At 38.9% G+C, this 21,287-nt stretch overlaps 1 protein-coding gene across 2 annotated transcripts in view; it reads right to left on the bottom strand.

Moving 5' to 3' along the window:
* Window positions 1-653: 653 nt before the first annotated feature.
* Window positions 654-21,287, bottom strand: part of RFWD3 (ring finger and WD repeat domain 3) — a 34,114-nt gene continuing 13,480 nt past the window's right edge. Inside the window, exons 5-13 of one of the 2 annotated variants that reach the window (XM_006063319.4) lie at window positions 16,686-16,877; window positions 16,495-16,586; window positions 12,637-12,751; window positions 11,912-12,134; window positions 9,389-9,539; window positions 8,426-8,602; window positions 7,441-7,655; window positions 5,984-6,195; window positions 654-3,080 (exon numbers count right to left, since the gene is read on the bottom strand). In XM_006063319.4, the coding sequence (XP_006063381.2) occupies window positions 2,937-3,080; window positions 5,984-6,195; window positions 7,441-7,655; window positions 8,426-8,602; window positions 9,389-9,539; window positions 11,912-12,134; window positions 12,637-12,751; window positions 16,495-16,586; window positions 16,686-16,877 (1,521 nt within the window). In that variant the 3' untranslated portion in view covers window positions 654-2,936. Of the gene's footprint in view, window positions 3,081-5,983; window positions 6,196-7,440; window positions 7,656-8,425; window positions 8,603-9,388; window positions 9,540-11,911; window positions 12,135-12,636; window positions 12,752-16,494; window positions 16,587-16,685; window positions 16,881-21,287 lie in introns of both variants that reach the window. The other variant, XM_006063318.4, reaches the window with a different exon arrangement.

Raw genomic sequence — 21,287 nt, forward strand, 5'->3', positions numbered from 1 at the left:
ACCTTTTAACCTCTTTTTTATTGGAGCACATGGCTCCATGACAATATTAAACTTATGGATTTAGTCCTCCTGCAATCTAGTATACTCCATTTGCTGTTCAGCTGGAAAACATTTTCAGCCTTTCCAATCTAATCCCAGAACACCATGATTTACAGCAAAAGAAATTCCTGAACTGAAAAGAACAAAGAAACTGAGGCAAGTGGCCAGAGCTGTGCTGAGCAGAAACCCAGGAGTCCACACATGCCCAGTGCTGCTGGCACTGCCAGGAGCACTGCCAAAGACTAGGAGAAAGAGAAGAGGAAGTCCTCTCCTCCCCACACAGAAGAGTCTTCTGGACTCAGAGACTAATAGGAGGCCAGCAAGCAAATGTAGTTTGCAGGATTTAGACCCTTGAATCTGAGCAGAAACAGACAAGTGACCAGTGCTGGGGACTTAAGAGGCAACAGTAAAAGAGAATTGCCAACTACTGCCTCAACTTACTTCATTAATTTAAATATGATGTTTACTTTTGATCCAGGGACCATCCTGTGTAATTCTGACCCAGTACTACCGAAATGAAGAAATCTACAAGGCAGTCTGGGATTAGACCCCTTTTCCAAAAGGCACACAGGTTCCTGTCTCTAGCATTCAAAGAGACAAAAGACATCAGAAGCTGAAACATATGGTAAATGTTTATTTTCCTATTTTACATTAAAACATAAAACGCAAACATTAAAACATAGGACATGAATAGAGATCCCACTGTCTGGTTTTCAAAGCAGGTACAAGGATATATATAACAAGAAAATATTTTTGAGTCTGCTTAACTCCAAACGCTCAAATGGGAAAACAATCTCAGAGACTGGGGTGAGGGAAGATGGTGGGGCAGAGCCTGCATCTGCAGATGTCATCTCTCCTCCCAGGCGGAGGGGAGCAGGGGTGGAGGGGAAGTTCTTCCACTGGAGAAATCAGTCACAATTGCAAGAACTTTTGTTTCTCTAACATCTAAACTTACTAGGGGAATGCAAGGACTGGTAAGGCATGAGATTCTTTCAACTTCTCTAATAATACAAGTCCCTTGGTTCCTACGCTTGGGGGTGGGGGTTGATCTCAATCATCATCAGCTAAGTGTACTTCAACGTTAGTCAAATCCTAACCCTGCCGCGGGTTCTGCCCTAGCCAAAGACTAAAGCAGCCAGGGCCTGACCCCTTGTATCCTCTCTCTTATCATCTGCTGAAACCAGATTGTTTTTTAATTCAAATCCTTTTCTGCCCCTGAAGCTCTAGGCCTGGGCAGTTATTCTTAATCATCAACATATCAAAAGGTTACACCTCTTCTAGAAAAGGGAGCTCTTTCCCAGGTTCTGGAAACTGGCTTTTTGAAAGATGTCCTTAAACAGAAGGAGGCCATTCTTTAAAAAGCACAACTAGAACATGGAACTCTGGGGAAATCTACTGCAATAAGCCCTTGCTGGTGAGAAATGCTGGAAACAGCTGAGGAGACAGATCAGAACTGTTTTAAAATAAAAATAATGATAACATTTCTACAACAATTATTTAAGAAATTCAGTTAGCCATCCTGCTCCCCAAGAACAGGGAGCATGCCTTGAGACATGTTCTGTTGTGGAGAGTAGTTTAGTAGAGTAGCCTTTCGCAAAGCAAACAGATATAAACTGAACCCTCTATTGGAGAAAAATACAGCTCCAAAAGTGGGACAATCCAGGGCTGGAATGAAAGCTGGTGGGCATCTCCCTGCAATCCACACAGGCCTCCAACCACTGTTATTTTACTAAAAACACTTAAAAAAAGTTAGGGAAGGAGGCAAATCAGAGGAATTTGGAATCAAACAACAGTTTCACCTGGGGGCAGGCTTTAACCAGGGAATTCTAAACACACTCAAGAATGGCTCCTTACTCCAAGGGGTTAACTTTATTCAGAGAGACTCTTTAAAAATGCAAGAGACAAGTCCTCTTCTGCTTTCAACAGCAGTCTAAGCAGCTTCTCTTTTGTAAGCCTCTCTTGGTTAGACCTCTCTAACCATGCTTCTGATCTTTCATACTAGTAAGAGCTTTGACATATGGCTCATCTTTTCCTAGTGAGAGGACAAAGAGTGGCTTTCAAAGCACTGGCTTATATAAAACCAATCCTGAGATCTTAGCTGCCTAGAAAAAAAGTGAGTCTTCCCCACTGCTCAAACAACTGGTCTCTTTCCTTGATTCGCACAATGTGATGAACCCCATACACTTGGCATTAGGAAAGGATCTACAGCTCATCAGCTGCCATCATCACTGGGTTTACCACTATCCTGGCACTGCACACCTGAACAAAGCTGTTCCTGCCACAGAGCAGACCAGATGAGCTCTACCACACAGTTCTGTGGGGATGAGACCAAGTTACTAAAAGACCATCAGCCTACAAGGTCAGAAATAGGTCAAATTCTTCAGAAGATTGTATAGTGCCCTCTTGTGCTCAATTGAAGACTTCTGCATCCACGCTGCATCCAAGGAGCATCAAAATGGTTAGTCCCATCAGGAACATAAGCACTCTCAAGTCATGCAGTCAAGTGACAGGACAACTCGGGTGGGATGTCACATCTGGAGATGCTCGGTGTACATCCATATCCTAAGTGACTGCAGGGAGGATACTCTCCAAGGCTCAGCAGCAAGTCTGATCAAACATATTGATTCTCAACAAAGATTCATGAAAGCTTTTAACCGAAGAAATGGATAATGTTGATGGAGTACCAGTCACTTACTCTTTTGATGGACACTGAAGATACATCATCTATAGTGTTTTGTTGACCTGGAATCCGAGGATCATATTAACCTAATGGAACCATGATCCCACAAGTTCTAGGCCACAGACAATAAGCACAGATCTTGCTCAAGGCTGTGAGGTACTAGCAAACAACATGTAACATTAACCAGCAACATGACTGATAAGTTTCAAGACCATGGTCACTCCCACCTATAGATGTGGACAGTCTTTTCTGTTAAGGTAGCCAAGCAGCTGTTATGATTCACGTCAAATGGGCAGATGTCCAAGACAGGCTGATCGGCCTGCAGATCCTGCAGCAATGAGCCACTGCCAGCATCCCACAGCTTAAAAAGAAGAAAAAAAGGTCAGGAGTCCTTCAATTCAACTCGGGACTTGCAGTCTTTATCATCACACAACTCTGAAAGCACTGCATAGACAGGACTGCCCAGGGAGTAAAACAGAATGTCTCTAACCTTCACAAGGTCGCACAAAAGCAGCACATCTGACATAGGTCATGCACAGCCTCACCTACTATAATTCACAATTGTGGTCTACCTGTGAGTGGATCTGAAAACCAAGCCTAGTATTCTCCCCTTCAGTCTATATGCCAAGAACTCTATTAGGGGAAACAATGGTCAACAAGACAATAAGTCCCTGTCTCTGCCCTCATGCAAACTGTATTCCAACTGCTGCTTTCTTCTCCTTTAAAAAAAAAATTTATTATGGACAAAAAATTCACATAATAAAAAGTAGAATAGTAGTACTATGAGTAAATCCATCACCCAGATGACTAAGTTTTTACCATACCTGGTTTATTGTTTTTTTTTTCTTTGCTGACCTCATGTCATTTTACCCTTATACACTTAAGTATACATCTCTTAAAAACAAACAAACAAAAGACATTTTCCTACATCTCAATGTCACTATGCCTAACAAAATGAACAATAATTTCATAGTATTCTCTAACATATACTGCAAAATAAAAATTTTCTGATAGTCTCTTTTTATATTGGTTTTGTTTGATTCAGGATTCAAATAAGGTCCACATTACCCTTGGTAGTCATAAATTTTAATAAGCCTCTCTTAGTTTGAGCAGATCCAACCTCCCCACTCTTTTCTCCTTCTGCCACTGACTTGTGGAAGCAGATCTGTTGTCCTACAGAATGTCCACAACCTAGATTTGTTTGCTGCTTTCTGTGCTATTACTTAACTTATTCTCTTATCCACTGCAATTCCAGTAAATAAAAGCATTAGACTGAAGAGTGACAGTATCCAATATGGCTGCCATTAGCCAATTAAACCTCTTTACATTTAAATTACATAAAATTTAACAATTAAGTTTTTCATTCACATTAACATTTCAAGGGATCACATGGCCTTAAGTGGGCAGTGCTGTTCTATGGGTTCAAGGACATCTAGGCATCATGTACTTCATTTTCCCTTACATCAAGAGGCCAATTATTTCTGCTTAAGCCACTAACAGTGACACAATAGTTGATCATGTATTCAGGTGGTAACAGGCTGACCCCTCCACTGTAAAATTCCCCATCAACCTTCCATCTGTTAGTTTCATCTTGAATTGATCAACGATTTTATAGAGGTTTCAGTAGTGCCTTTTTCCCCCCTAAAACATATAACTATATGTTTATCATCGCACAACTTTAAAAGCACTGCAGAGACAGCACTGCCTGGGGGGTAAAACAGCTTGTCCCTAACCTTCACAAGGTCGCACAAAGGCAGGATATCTGACATAGGTCACGTAAAACACTACAGCTCACTTATAAAGAATGATGTCAATCTATAGATATTGGTATGGAAAGATAACCAAAACAGGAAGTTAAATGGAAAAGCAGTATGTATTGGGTTGGCCAAAAAGTTCCTTATGTTTTTAAGTAAAAATAAAAGACCATCTTCATCAAGAACTTTCTCGAACGTTTTGTTATACTACATTCTGCCATTTTTCAGGCAACTTCATAACTTTATCTTCCAAGAACTTTTTATCTTTTTGAGCAAAGTACTATTCTAAGTGCTTTTTACAGTCTTCCACAGAATTGAAACTTCTTCCATCAAGAGAATTTTGTAAAGACTAAAATAAATAAATGGAAATACAAAGGTGCAATGTCTGGTGAATAGAGTGGATGAATAAGAACTTCCCAGCCAAGCTGTAACAGTTTTTGCCTGGTCATCAAAGAAACACATGGTCTTGCATTATTCTGACGGAAGATTATGTGTTTTCCGTTGATTAATTCCGGACATTTTTCATTGAATGCTGATTTCAGTTGGTCTAATTGTGAGCAGTACTTGTTGGAATTAATCATTTGGTTTTTTGGAAGAAGCTCATAATAGAGCTCATTTCCAATCCCACCACATATACAATATCATCTTCTTTGGATGGAGATTGGCCTTTGTTGTGGTTGGTGGTGGTTCAGTTCGCTTGCCCCAGGATCTCTTCTGTACACATTAATTAATTAATAATGTACACATTATTGTACAGTATCCACTTTTCACTGCCCATCACAATTTGTATTAAAAAAGAACATTTTCATTACATTTCAGTAGAGAATCACATGCAGAAATACAAAGTGTTTTTCACTTAACTTACGTGGAACTCGGACATCAAAGTGATTAACATAATCAGGCTGATGCAAATGATCTTTCACACTTGATTTGGATATTTTGAGTATGCTGGCTATCTCCTGTGTGGTATAATGTTAACTGTTCTCATTTAATGTCTCGAGGTGATCGCTATCAACTTCAACTGACCTACCCGACTGTGGAGCATCGCCCAGCGAGAAATCTCTAGCACAAAACTTTGAAAACACTTTCGACATGTTCAGTCACAGCACTTTTCCCATACACAAATCTGTTTCTGCATTTCACCAAAGTTTTTACCTTTCTTGAAATAATAAAGCATAATATGCTGAAAAAAAAAGTTGCCTTTTTTCCTTCCACTGTCAATATTAAAATGGCTACACAAAATTCACCCACCTTGACAAGTCTTATTTTTAATACACACTGATATGATAGCTGTCACAATCCAATCTAACAAAATTGTTTCAAGTGAAGTTACAGTCAACTATGTGCTACTAGAGCCATCAACAGAAAAAAACTTTTTGGCCAACCCAATAAAGTGTGACTTGTATTAAAAAAAAGCAACCACACATATACACATATGGAGGTACGTGCAATTATGGAGAACTTTGGTTTTTTGCTTTAAACACATCAGTATAAAAAACAGACTACTCACCAGGGCAGATTTTGATGCTTCATCCCCAGTACACACCAGGATGCTGCCATTATTCTCTGGATTTTGGAAAATGGCACTCTTGGTTAGCAATTTGCAGGAGGGTCCCCCAAAGAATGTTTGTACAGGATGGCAGGAGCAGATGGGCTCTCCAGCATTATCCAGTTTATAGGACATCTCCATGAGCACACTTCGTAAGTTGTTGTGATTTTTATCTAAGAGAAAGAGAAATCAGTATTGATCTGTAGGGATGGTCCAAAGAAATTAAGCAAGTACCTAAACTTGGTTCTAACACAGTTGAGTAAAAAGGCAGTTTTATCAAGCCATCATTAATAGCTACAGAGTAAACACAGTAAGAACACAATAATACAGCACAAATGAAATTCACAACATTGGGCTATAGGATGAAGTTATCTACAATAGGTTTTTGTCTATGAGGGAAACAATTCTGAGAACGAGCTAGCCTTTTTAGGAAAATCACTGTATCCAGCTGGACTTCTGTTTGGGTTTTTATCTTCCTTAAGGGTTCGGGCGACAAGGTCTTTTCCTTCCCTCCAGTGAGGGCCCCACTAATACCCAGAACTGTACAGATAAAGTGAAAGCATATTATCACAGAAGGGGAAACATATCGCTGTGGTTCTGCTGAAAGACAAACAAAAGCTAGAGAACAGAACGGGATCTCCAAGCTTTCTACAGGTCATAGCAAATCCGTGGAGACAGAGGACCTAGGAGATGGGTCCAAAAGGGAAAGGAGAGTCTGCTGAGGCAGCTTCTCAGCTCAAACAAAACTTAAAATGATTAGGTCAACCCACAACTAGCAGAAGTATGGGCACTTTAATGACTATTTCTGACCAAAACATCTACTTGACCATCAATATAGCTCACCAGATTAGATTCATTACCTTTCAGCTAGAAAAAAACCTGTGAATTTAAGCATAGTCAGTCAAGGGTTGCAGTCCTGGTTCTGGAAGCTGTGAGAAGTTCAGCTGGCTAGGGCCACCATGGTTGTCCATCTAGTCCCCACTTAACTTTGGGGCCCCAAATAAGGAAGAACAGCTAACAGCTTAGCGTCTGGGCCCTCTACATGACTGCTTTCATCTGGGCCTTCCTTGTAAGTGAACTGAGGGGCGAGCAGAAGACATGAAACTGATGTAAGGTAGCTCAGTGGCCTCAAGAGCAGGTCTCCTCATTCCATCACTGTCGTAAGTCAGAGAGGATCCTAAAGTGGAGGATCCTAATTCCACTTCCAAGTAGTACCTGGCCAAGTATGTCCTAGTTCACACAAGGGAGGGACAGGGAGGCAGGCTCTACAGAAGCTCCCTGCAGCGGCAAGAGCTGTTAGTCCATGAGGGGCTGACCAGCACCACCTGAAAGCTAGGGCAAGCTCTCCTTTCCTCCCCTCTACCAATCTACTTCCAAACCAACCACAGGTCCCATGAGGACACCCCAACAACACTCACCAGGCCTGTAAGTCACGAGACAGTGGCGGGTGCTGCTCTCTACCTGAAAGTCTACACAGCCCCCAGGCTCCACGGGCAGCACATGAGGCCAATGAGTAAAACCCATTTTCAGCTCCCAAAAAGAGGCATTCTCCAACGCTCCAGCCAACACGCCACCATATGGAAACGCAGCAGAGGCAGCTCTGGGCATATACGACAGGGATACCAGTGGGCATCTGAAGGGAAAGAAAGGAAACCGAGTCTTACCTGCCAATATCTGAACTACTTCAGGCGCCACGATGAGGAGTCAAGGACATTCCTACCTCTATAGAAGAAATTTTGTAAGTCACTGTCCTTATCTAATAATAACTACCAACCCACTCTGTAGGAACAAAAGGGCATATATATAATATTCCACACCCAGTTTCAGAGGAAATTCCACATCTCTAAAAGCAGTGGGGAAAAAGCGGAGTAGGAAATTTAACAGTACAAGATTACAAACACAAGGAAGCCTGACTGGTGTGAAGCTTTTGGAAATGGGGTTAGACACACACACACAAACACAAAAAGTCAGGAAGGAAATTCAACTTATATATCCAATAAACTAAAGCTTCCAAGCTGTATTTGACAGACTCCTTCAATTAAAATACAGCACAGAGAATTCCCTAGTGGTCCACTGGTTAGTTCACAACAGGCCAAGAAACGTAACCAAGGTCACACAGCTCATAAATGGTGGAGTTGGGTTCTGAACAAAGTAGTGGTTTTATTCTGGCACACTGTGACGTGTAATTCTATGAATCTGGTTATACTTGGTATGAGAACTTTCTGCCATATGAGCTATCATAACACAAACTCCAGGATTTTACTGATTCTGAAGTGAGAATAGATCAGAGGACTCAGAGAACTGCCCTCTGTGAGAAATTCTGATCAACTGTGAAACACTCGTAAAAGAGAGGATTAATATAATAGTCTAAGAGAAAGCTGTTACTTTCAGGTGGCTCCCTACCTAGCTCTCTGAGGTACTAACTCCTGGACGTGAGAGCTTGTATTTCGAAGGTCATATAACAGAATCGAACCGTTGACCAGTCCAGCATAGATGTAATTGTTTTCATCAAGACACCAGCAGCAGCTCCAGACAGGCCGTCCAGCGTTGTAAGTCTGGACCACAGTATTTGTTTCCAGGCTGTAGAGTTACAAAAGACTTTTACAATTATGCATTACAAAAATCAAACACAGAACAAAGATGTAAAGATAAGAACACACCCACACATCAAAACTACATAGATTCCCAATTTCCCCTAAGGTCTATGGAGATAACTCCTCTTAATTCCACAATATTTGTTTTGGAGGATATAGATTTTCCTACTAAGCTGTTAGGAAGAATAAGTTAAAGGGACAGATAAACAGTATATTCCTTCCCCTGATCCTATATCCTTCTCCACAGCTACCTATTACACAGATATTCAATGTTTAATACTGAAAAATTAGAAAACACATGTAAGAAAAATAAAAAGTTATAATCCAACTATCCAGAAGTAGTCATTAATGACAGTTTGGTATTTAACCTTTCTTTTTTCCCTTCTATTTTTCAATACTACTAAAATAAGTCATAGCATTTATATATATATAAAACATAACAGAATTGATACACTGAGTTTTGGGGTAAAATTAAGCTGAATCATTCTTGAAAAGTCGAAAGATATATATCTACATGGTTTAAGATATATTTTGTAGCATATATAATTTTAAAGAAATGGACCATCACATATTTAGCTTTGCAATCAGCTGTGTTCACTTCTTAAAGCAATATATTTAAAATTCAATGAACCTGGATCTGAGAAAACAATGCCTTGGACAGCTCCCATCCCATCCCCACCCCAAAAGGCAAGGTCATCATAACACAGATACTAATTTCCAAGCTACTCAACACTAGGCATCCCAAGGCCCATCTTCCCCACAAAGTACTCACCTGGTCAGTTTAATTGTGCTGTCCAGGGAAGCAGAGAGAAGTAAGCCTTTGGATCGACTGCTGAAAGCCAGTCCACGTATTTGTTTGCCATGCATAGGAATATACTGACTGCTTTTCATGTTGGCAGTACTCAACATCTTAACACCAAAGCCTGCCAAATTTATAAGAGAGTGAAACAGATCACTGAAAGTCAATTCAGGGCAAAGGAAACAGCCATTTCAAGCAACACCTTTGTTCACCTTTCTTGGCATGTCAGTTTCTGGGAAAAAACTAGTCGAACAAAGAAAATAACTCCCAGGTTATAATTTATTTTAAAAAGTACATTCTATCCCAAATGTCTATCAAGTATATGAGAAACCATCATATACACATACAGTGGAATACTACCCAGCAATAAAAAGAAATGAACTACTGACAGACACAATAATATGAATAATCTTTATAAAGTTACCTTGAAAGAAGCCAGACAAAAAGAGTAACACTGTATGGCTCCAGTTATGTAAATTCTAGAAATTATAAACTAATATACCAAGATAGAAAGTAGTTGCCTTGGGATGGGGAGAGGAGGGAGGAACAGGTGGATGATGGATTACAAAGAGCCTGAGCAAACTTTCAGGACAACTGGTATGTTCATTACCTTGATTGTTATGATGGTTTTAGAAGTATACACAAATACTGATTGATACATACATCAATACTCACCAAATGGTATATCACATTAAGGAGGTGCAGTTTACTGTATATCAATTATACTGTAATAATAAAGTTTTTAAAGGAAAGCGAGAGACTAGTCTTTCTGAACCACATATACTCAAAAATGTAGATGAGAGTGAACAACAAAGAATGGAGATAAGTAATTTCTGTGTCATGTGGTCAAAATGCTACATTTTTCTGAAACAGAATGAAAATAGGTAAAATCAAGTATCATAATGTATATCATTCCAAGAGGGGAAAAGAAAGCCAAAAACTTGTCCTTTTAAATTTATTTGTTACTCTGTTCTCTTACCAGGGAATAATAACACATTTATTTTATCAAGTATATATTTTATCTGAGTTATACACTTACAAAATTTGTCAAATCAAGATATCCTTGAGGGACTTCCTTGGTGGTCCAGTGGCTAAGAATTTGTCTTGCAGTGTAGGAGATGTGGGTTCAATCCCTGGTCTGTAAACTAAGATCCTACATGCCACAGAGCAACTAAGCCTGTGCACGTCAACTACTGAAGCCTGTGCACTCCAAAGCCCACCAGTCCCAACTAGAGAGCTCAAGAACCGCAAGGAAAGACCCCGCACGATGCAACTAAGACCCAATGCAGCCAAATACATGAGTGAGTTGAGACACCTGAAAAAACAGATAGCCTTGAATCACACTTCTCCTTCACTAGGGAATTAAGTGAGAGAAAGTTTATTGTGATTTCTGCTAAAACAGAATTAGCAGAGCCAGAGAAACAAACATGGAAACTATAGGTTTTAAATCAACAAGGGAACTTGAGATTTTGCCTAGTTAATCATTAAAGGAAACAAGAAATTAGCATTATCAGCCTATCAGGAAGAGCTGGCTGTGCAGGACAGAACAGACACACTAAGAAATAAAGGAACAGATTACACCCAATTTGATGAACAACTGGAATAAATATTTTTCCAATTAATGGGGAAGGTTTCACTTGAAAATAGATCTTTTTATTAAAACTGTGAATGGAATATAGCAACATTATAAACAATCCTTTTACTTTCCCCTCAACTGGAGCCTCCTGATAGCCTCTCAACTCAGAGTTAGTATCAGTGAATAGAAAAATATATGATATTCAAGGGATTCCACTACAAATCCTGTACATACCTAAGTATGGGGGACACAGTTTTGAAGCATTTGAAAGGAATTTCTAAGTGGGGAGACACTAAATCAGGCAGAAGCAAAGGGACCTTACAGTTGGCAGAAATCATATGCTGAAGAGAGCAGGAAAAAATATCTACAACATTGGGCCTGTGCGGTTTGGTTTTCAACATTAAAACAACCTAAAATGAAACTTGAAAAGTGCACAAAAAAGAGAAAATCAGTACAATATTAATAAAATAATAATGTTCCCAAATTCTTTTACTTGGAATTTGTCAATGTGCACACTACTGAAAATAAGCATTCAATCTTGTTTTAACTTGAATTAGACCTTGGGGTAGTGTTTTTTTCAAACATATCTAGGCTAAATGAATCTGCATTTTAGCAGGACATACAAGCAATTATAGTCCTTATCCTTGGACAACTCACACTTCTAAGTACGTCTTCTCTCACTTTACCATGGTTCAGCATCTCTGCCCTTCTGGTGAACAAGTTTACAGAAGTCAAACAGACAGTACAGACATCTCTGTAGTACCCTAACGTATCTGTATCAAGGAAAGTAACTAGGAAAAAAGTGATCTGGTGGGCTGTGGACAGTGTTCACCTACTAGTGAGTCCTGGATTATCCAAAAAGGGAGGAAATAAATAGAGTCCAACAATGAACATAAAAACTGAGGTTCTGGACTATTCACCTGGAAGGAAGGCGGACTGAGGAGAAGGTTGTGATACCACCAGGCAGCTCAAAGCATCACAGTATGTCATGACTCGACAGTTTCCTGTTTGAGACACTGTGAATGCCTTCTGGAAATGGTACTTCTGTTGACTCTGGCTGGTGGGCAGGCCACTTAGGAAATGTGCTTGGGAACCCCCAGGCTGTTGTGAGATCTTATCCTGACCGATAAGTTTCTGCAAGTCCTAAAACGAAAACGATTTTGAAGACATAAAGCTTTTTCGTCTGGTATTACCCTCAAATACAATTCCTTGATCTAATACAAGGATATTTCTCCTTTACATGAAAATATTAACATGAATTCTAAAGAACTGCTGCAGTTTTCACATATTTCAACAAGCAGTTGAAATAGGGAAAGCACATAATCATAAAGGGCCGGAAGTCTTTAATGATTTAGACAGTCACTTTGTCTAAAATTCTCACTTTTGGTAGATTCAAGGAAATGAAACGACCTAAACAAGTTGTGAATTATCAGGTGGCTGTTCCATTTTTTTTTTTTTTAATTCAGGATGCAGTAGAATTCATCATAAAGCACATATATAAGTTCTAACAAAAAATAAACAGTTGATCATGTTTCCTTCCTGAAAAACTTGGTAAATCCTATTTGTATCTGAGTGAAACTAAATATTTAGATGCCTTCTTAATTCCTATTCCAACAGTTCTTTGGATTAGAAAAGGCAAACTTACCTGAACACGACTTTGAAGCCTAGAGCATTTATCAGTGAGGGCTTGAAGCTGCAGCCGACACTGTGCCGAGTCTAATTCAGCCTTCTTCCTTAGCTTCTGTTCCTTTTGTAAGGAACTAGAGGGGGAAAGCCAGCAACAGGCGGATATTAGAAAGGCTACGAAAGACTTCTCATCAAGATGCACAGTAAATTTATGCTATGATATACACACTTTGACTATAAATATGTCATTTAGGGAATAAAATATAACGAGAAAAATCTCTCAAACCAAGAAACATTACAAAAGAATAGCACACAGGGCTGAGCTCATTAGCCTGCTGGAGTGGGTCTCACTGTTGAGGTAGGCAATGACCAGGAATTTGGCTCTTACTAAGGAATGGGGACATAAAATGCAAAATGAGGAATTACAGCCAAGCTCACTGCCTGAGTTAGAGTCAAATCAGAAAAGTGTAAAATGACCTGTTAAAAGACCAAGATGATCTACCAGATAAAAAGAAAATCAGCTACTGGATGTTCATGAGATATTCAAATAAATAACACTATAAAAAGAGGTTGGAAGTTTAAAAAAAAGTATATACCAGGTAAATGCTAAAAAAAAAAAAAAGAAGACCGATTACAATTAAAAAGGATAGGATGGACAAGCATAAAGAGGAATAATGTACAATGAAAGGACACATTCATAGGTATGAAAATCATAAATTCACATTTTAAAATATGAAATGCAAATAGAGATTTCCACTCCAATAAGATAGGAGAGAAAAAAGATGAAAATTGGAAAGGAAGAGATAAAGTGGCTCTTATTTATCTTCATGGAAAATTCAAGAGAACCCACAAGCTATTAAGAGTTTAGTAAGGTTACTAGAGTTAAGATCAAGAAAATTAGATCAACAGCATTCCCATATACCAGACAGATGATTTGTAAATGTAACAAAAAAAGTTCATTTGAAATAGCATTCTAACAGCAACCTAGGAATAAAGTTAAGGCCTTTAAGAAGCAAAATACAGTTATAAAAGACACAAGGAAAACAGTGAATAAGTGAAAGGATATTATATAATGTTGATGGCTAGAAAGACTAAACCGAAGCACTAGAACTAACAAACAGATCCTAGAACAAAAGGGTAGTCCATTTATTATATAGAAACATAAGTTAGAACAGAAGTAGCAATTTAAATTTATAGATAGGACATACTTCGCTGAAAGTAAAAACTTTTTCAACAAAGGATACCATAAACAAGTCAAAGAGACAAATCAAAAACTAGAAGATGACATATGCAATGTGCACAACCAACAAAGAGTTAGCATAAGGAAAACAAAGAACTATAAATCAGTAAGAAACAAATAAATAATATACTTGGCTCAATATAAATGAGTAAAATATTTGAACACAATTTACAGAACAGTATGTTCAACCTCATAAGTGATTGAGAAAAACATCATAAGAAAAGCAAACTAAAGTAAACGCTACTTCACTCCATGAAACTGGCAAAATTAAGTCTGATAATATAGAATAGATGAAGGTATGAAAAAAATGCAAAATCCCTTACATTACTGCTGCTGGTATAAACTGGAAAAGCCTCTACAAAGACCAATTTGACAATATCTAGTAAAGTTGAAATTACATGTTCCCTATGATAAAGCAAATCCATTTTTAGACATAATGAAACTCTCATCCATTTCTCTGCAACATGGCTTATACTAATGAAAACTGGAAACTACCTGTCTACCAATACAAAATACATATAGGAAAACTCTACAGAACTAGAACACTTTATAGAAATTAAAATGAATCAACGAGAGCTACATATCAACCAGGATATGTGCCTCAGAGTATTAAGCAAAATCAAGCTACAGAAGAAAAACTATAATCCAATAACATCTGCATAAAATGTGAAAACTTTCTAAATCACACTGTATGTGATTTATGGTCATAGATCATCTGAGAAAAGAGATGGAATTAAGAAAAACTTGGTGCACAAGGAAGCCTCCTCGATATCTATAAGGATGTATTTCTTTTTTTAAAGACCCAAAACAAATACGGAAAATGTTAAGATTTGATAAAGTTGAGCCTGTGGGTATTCATCCTATTAGTCTCGGTATGTATCACCATTTTGAAACTCTTCTCAAGAGGCTAAGGAGTACACCGATTGTAGTAATCAGCAAAGTTTTAAATACAATCATGCATTAATAGCCACCCCTACTGGTTTTGCCTTTTCAAGGAAATTTCCCTCACCACGTACCTGTCATTTTAACATACTACAAATAAATAGTCGTTGGAGTGAATAAAAAAAAGGCAAACAAGGAGTAAAATTTATACATCTGTAATTCCACTTTACAGTGACTTATGTTTTTTTCCAGTTCGCAAAAATATAACCACACTAACAACATGCTTTTACATGACAACATACTAATGTATTTCAACATCAGTTTTAATCAATGTATAGTGTTTCATCACATGGATATGCCAGAGTTTACTCAACCAATTAACCTTCTTGGTTTGGATTATTAACTAAATGAAAAGCCTGATTAAACACATTTTTGTACATATCCTTAATCATTTTTTTAGAATGCCTTTTAGACTTCTGAATTATATTGCCAAGGGCCTCTCTAAATGTTTATATCTATGTACATTTTTACCAGTAATGCATGAGCAAACCCACATCCCTGTACTCTCAATGCAGGGGGAGTGGTTTTTGGCTGCTGCTGCATGGCATGTGGAATCTCCTCCCCTGCCTCCCCTGCATCGCAAGGATGATTCTGAACCACTAGACCTGGGAATGCTGTTACCCGGGAATTCCCAATATTTATTGTTCTTAAAGCATATTTTATAAGTACTGCTTTTAGCAATTGTCCATGGGCTTCCCAAATCCCAATAATTTCTTGCATTGTATTGCTTCAGTTATGAGACTTCCTTGTAGAATACTGTGGCAGGAGGGCTTAGGGACACAAGAAGCAAAAATTCTCAGTTTTTAAAAAAGTATCTAAGCCTATTCTAATGACAAGGAGGTTGAGACTTGGAGTGTGTTCTAGATGGCCATGAATTGGCCACAATGAATTGGCCACTCATTCCCTGATTCAGTATTCACCGCATTTAGTGGCAGAGGCAGACAGTAAAGGTAATCCCTTAGGGAAGAAGCTGGACAGGCTACCAAAAAATCCAGGCTAACTTTCTGTATGGGTCTGCTGCCCAGCTTAGGTGTGAGGTATTACTGTATGGCTAAAGGTTTCTCTATGACTTTTGATTTCAGGAGGGCTTACCAGACCATGTCTTGGCCTCCCCAAGTCATATTACCAAAGACTTAAGTCTTAGCGCTGACTCCAAGTTCACAGGAATGCCAAAGTGCTCCTGCAGAGCTACCTGCTCCAATCAGCACACAACCCTCAGGCCCTGAAAATGGAGGCTTATGAGAGGTGCTGAGCACACGGATGAGCGCAGCAGTCTACCACCTGTTGCTCTTCTTTCAACTCCCTCTCTTTCAAGAAAGGAGATTTTTATCCTCAACTTCTCAGTTGTTTTCCTATGCACTGACTTCATTTTCTGATATTCTATACTAGCTTTTTTCCCTGAAGAGTTCAAGCAAAAGTCCTGGGGCTCACATTCATTGAGCTAGGTGAAGTCACAATAATTTGTTACTCCAGATCATCACTTTTAATCCAATTTGGAGAGCAAACCGTGCATCAGGTGATCAGACATGTATCATAAGTCGCAATGTTAAATTGCCAACAATCCCCAGAGATCCCCAGTCACAGTCCAAGGAAAGCCTCAGAATCACACTAAGAGTGAATCATACCCTCTTTTTCAGATGAGCCTACAAAGAACCAAAAGGGAATGTTCCAGCTAGACAGACTCTTTCCACCTACCTCTTCATGAGCTCCTGCTCACTAGTGTCCAAAGGTCTCAAGGTCCGGGCATAAAGGACAACGATATCACTTTGCTTGGCTTTCTTGTTGCACTAAGGAGCCAAATAGGACACAATTAGTGTGGTTCTAGGAATTCGCCTGAGTTAACATGTTGACTGTGCACATACACAGTTCTTAACTACGGTCTCTACCTGGGGACATTTTCGGGTCTGTCCTCTGAGCCACTTCGAAATGCATTTGTACCCAAAGAGGTGCCCACAGCGCAATGCAGAGAGCCGGTGATCCCCAGCATTGGTCCACTGCTCCAAACATATTGTGCAAGTGTCTCCTTCATCCTCATCCACAGAAGCAGAAGTTAGAGAAGGGTTAGACTTCTGGGGAGACTGCTGGATGGAAACCATAATACATTCAAATTAGAGAAAATGCAAAATCTGTCTTGAAGATATGAAACTAACAAATTAACAAAAGTCACACAAAAATGAACAAACTCAACTGAAAAATGCCAAAGAAAAACCCAATACCCATGAATCACTTCACATTCTTTCCAGAGTGCAATCTGGTCAAAGATAATATAAACCGTGATATTATTATTATCCTTTGAACTCATGAAATTCTTGATTTTTTTTCATTCAAATGACAAAAAGGAGCTAATTTACAAAGATACTAAAACAAAACAAACCCGGAAGTTAATAACCCAGTTAAATAACACAGGGAATATTAAGTCTTTGATACATTTGAAATTAGGTTCATAATTCAAGTAACTATAAAATATCTGGGAAAAAAAAAAATATCTGGTCCATGTGAATAAAGATAAAAATACAAGGGAAAAGAGAAAGGAATATAAACAGTTCACACAAAAATACGAATGGCTGGTAAGTGTTCAGCTATAATTAAAGAAACAAAAATTAAACTATGTTTTTACTTCTTTTCATCTATTAGATAAAGTCTGGTAACATGAAGCACTGAGGGTGAGGGAGAAATGGGCATGCTTACATACTGCTGTTCCAAGCAGAAACTGGCATAAATTTTCCAGAGGGCAACTTGGCATTATCTATCAAAACTAAAAATACAAACATTCTTCCTTTGATAAAGCAACCTCTCTGGAAGAAATATATCCCATGAATATAACCACAAATATTTGCCAAGACAATAATGCAAAGATGCTCAGTGCAGCATGATCTTAGTAGGAAGCAACAATAGTGCACATGCAAGGGAAGAATTAACTAAAAATGTATTCCTATGTAAAAACACTATGCAGCTATTACTACCAGTAAGAATGAGATTCAATTTTATGTTGGATAGTCACTAAGTTATGTCCGACTCTTTGTGACCCCCATGGACTGTAGCCCACCAGGCTTCTCTGTGCATGGGACTTCCCAGGCAAGAATACTGAAGTGGGTACCCATTTCCTTCAATTTTATGTACTGACAATAAAAAGCTCTCCAAGAGAAACTTCCCTGGTGGTCTAGTAACTGGGAATCTGCATTCCAATGCAGGGGACATGGGTTTAATCCCTGGTCAAGGAACTAGGATTCCACATGCCACAGAGCAACTAAGCCTAGGCACTGCAACGACTAAGCCTGTGCACTCCAGAGCACAGAGAAGAGAAGCTTGTGTGCTGCAACTAAAGAAGCCCCTGCGTGCTGCAACGAAGACCCAGCACAGCCAAAATTTAAAAAAAAAAAGACATGACTAGAATCAAGATTAGTTGAGCAATTAATCACACATTTAATCACTTAGTCCTACAATTAAAAAAAAAAGCTCTCCAAGATACAACAAGTCAGGGGGAAAAGAAATCAGTCCTGGAACAGGATAGTATATAATCTCTCTTGTGTAAATTTTAAAATAGAGCATTTAAATGAATTCAGTAAAGTCGAAGGATACAAAATTCATCTATAGAAATCTGTTGCATTTCTACACACTAACAATGAACTATCAGAAGGAGAAATTAAGAAATATAACCTCATTTATGACCTGTATTAAAAAGAATAAAATAAACTAGAATTAAATCTAACCAAAGAGGTAAAAGACCTGGACTCTGAAAACTATGACATTGATGAAAGAAACTGAAGATGACATAAACAATTGGAAAAACATATTATGCTCATTGGAAGAATTAACATTGTTAAAATAATCATCCTCCTACCAAGGCAATCTACAGATGCAATGCAATCCCTGCCAAAATATGAACAGCATTTTTCATAGAACTAGACTAAATGATTTTAAATTTATATGAAAACAAAAGACTAGAAATAGCCAAAGCAATCTCAAGAAAGAAACCAAAGGTGGAAATATCACACTCTCTGATTTCAATCTGTACTACAAAGCTACAGTAATCACAACAGTAAGGTACCATCATATAAGCAGACATACAGATCAACAGAACAGAACAAAGGGTGCAAAAACAAACCCACACTTACTTGGGCCATTAATTTACGAAAACAGAGGCAAGAGTAGACAACGGAGAAAGATAGTCTCTTCAATAAATGCTGTTGGGAAATCTGGACAACTACATGCAAAAGAAATCAAATTGGACCACTTTCTCTAACTTTCTATTTTATAATGGACTATAACAATATTGTGATAGTTTCAGGTGTACAGCAAAGGGACTCAGCCAAACACTGGACTACTTTCTCACATCATATACAAAAGTAACCTTAAAATGGACTACAGATTTAAATATAAGATCTGAAACCATAAAATTCATGGAAGAAAACATAGGCAATAAAGCTCTTTAACAGCAGTCCTAGCAATATTTTTTTGAATATGTCTCCTCAAGCAAGGGAAGGAAGCAAAAACAAACAAACGAGAGTATCAAACTTGAAGCTTTTGCACAGTAAAAGAAACTAACAACAAAATGAATAGGCAGCCTACTGAATAGGAGAAGATATTAAAAGATATATCGGATAAAGGGTTAATATCCAGAATAAATGAAGAGCTCACACAACTCAATAGCAAAGAAAACCTGATTAAAAATGGTCAGAAGGCGGGAACAGACATTTTGCCAAAGAGATGGCCAAGAGACACATAAAAAGAAAAGATGCTCAACATTAGTAATTATCAGTTCAGTTCAGTTGCTCAGTCGTGTCCGACTCCTTGTGACCCATGAATTGCAGCACACCAGGCCTCCCTGTCCATCACCAACTTCCGGAGTTCACCCAAACTCATGAGTCAGTGATACCATCCAACCATCTCATCCTCTGTTGTCCCCTTCTCTTCCTGCCCTCAATCTTTCCCAGCATCAGGGTCTTTTCAAACGAGTCAGCTCTTCGCATCAGGTGGCCAAAGTATTGGAGCTTCAGCTTCAACATCAGTCCTTCCAATGAACACCCAGGACTGAGCTCCTTTAGGATGGACTGGTTGATCTCCTTGCAGTCCCAGGGACTCTCAAGAGTCTTCTCCAACACCACAGTTCAAAAGCATCAATTCTTCGGCACTCAGTTTTCTTTATAGTCCAACTCTCACATCCATACATGACCACTGGAAAAACCATAGCCTTGACTAGATGGACCTTTGTTGGCAAAGTAATGCCTCTGCTTTTCAGTATGCTGTCTAGGTTGATCATAACTTTCCTTCTAAGGAGTAAGCGTCTTTTAATTTCACGGCTGCAATCACCATCTGCAGTGATTTTGGAGCCCAGAAAAATAAAGCCAGCCACTGTTTCCCCATCTATTTGCCATGAAGTGATGGGACCAGATGCCATGATCTTCGTTTTCTGAATGTTGAGCTTTAGGCCAACTTTTTCATTCTTCTCTTTCACTTTCATCAAGAGGCTCTTTAGTTCTTCTTCACTTTCTGCCATACAGGTGGTGTCATCTGCGTATCTGAGGTTATTGATATTCCTCCCGGCAATCTTGATTCTAGCTTGTGCTTCCTCCAGCCCAGCGTTTCTCATGATGTACTCTGCATATAAGTTAAATAAGCAGGGTGACAATATACAGCCTTGATGTACTCTTTTTCCTATTTGGAACCAGTCTGTTGTTCCATGTCCAGTTCTAGCTGTTGCTTCCTGACCTGCATATAGGTTTCTCAAGAGGCAGGTCAGGTGGTCTGGTATTCCCATCTCTTGAAGAATTTTCCACAGTTTCTTATGATCCACATAGTCAAAGGCTTTGGCATAGTCAATAAAGCAGAAATAGATGTCTTTCTGGAACTCTCTTGCTTTTGCGATGATCCAGCGGATGTTGGCAATTTGATCTCTGGTTCCTCTGCCTTTTCTAAAACCAGCTTGAACATCTGGAAGTTCACGGTTCACATATTGCTGAAGCCTGGCTTGGAGAATTTTGAGCATGACTTTACTAGCGTGTGAGATGAGTGCAATTGTGTGGTGGTTTGAGCATTCTTTGGCATTGCCTTTCTTTGGGATTGGAATGAACACTGACCATTTCCAGTCCTGTGGCCACTGCTGAGTTTTCCAAATTTGCTGGCATATTGAGTGCAGCACTTTCACAGCATCATCTTTGAGGATTTGAAATAGCTCAACTGGAATGCCATCACCTCCACTAGCTTTGTTCGTAGTGATGCTTCCTAAGCCCTAGTTGACTTCACATTCCAGGATGTCTGGCTCTAGGTCAGTGATCACACCATCATGTTTATCTTGGTCATGAAGATTTTTTGTTCAGTTCTTCTGTGTATTCTTGCCACGTCTTCTTAATATCTTCTGCTTCTGTTAGGTTCATACCATTTCTGTAGTTTACTGAGCCCCATTTTTGCATGAAATGTTCCCATGGTATCTCTAACTTTCTTGAAGAGATCTCTAGTCTTTCCCATTCTATTGTTTTCCTCTATTTCTT

The sequence above is a fragment of the Bubalus bubalis genome, chromosome 18 (assembly GCF_019923935.1).
Source record: "Bubalus bubalis isolate 160015118507 breed Murrah chromosome 18, NDDB_SH_1, whole genome shotgun sequence".
NCBI lineage: Eukaryota > Metazoa > Chordata > Mammalia > Artiodactyla > Bovidae > Bubalus > Bubalus bubalis.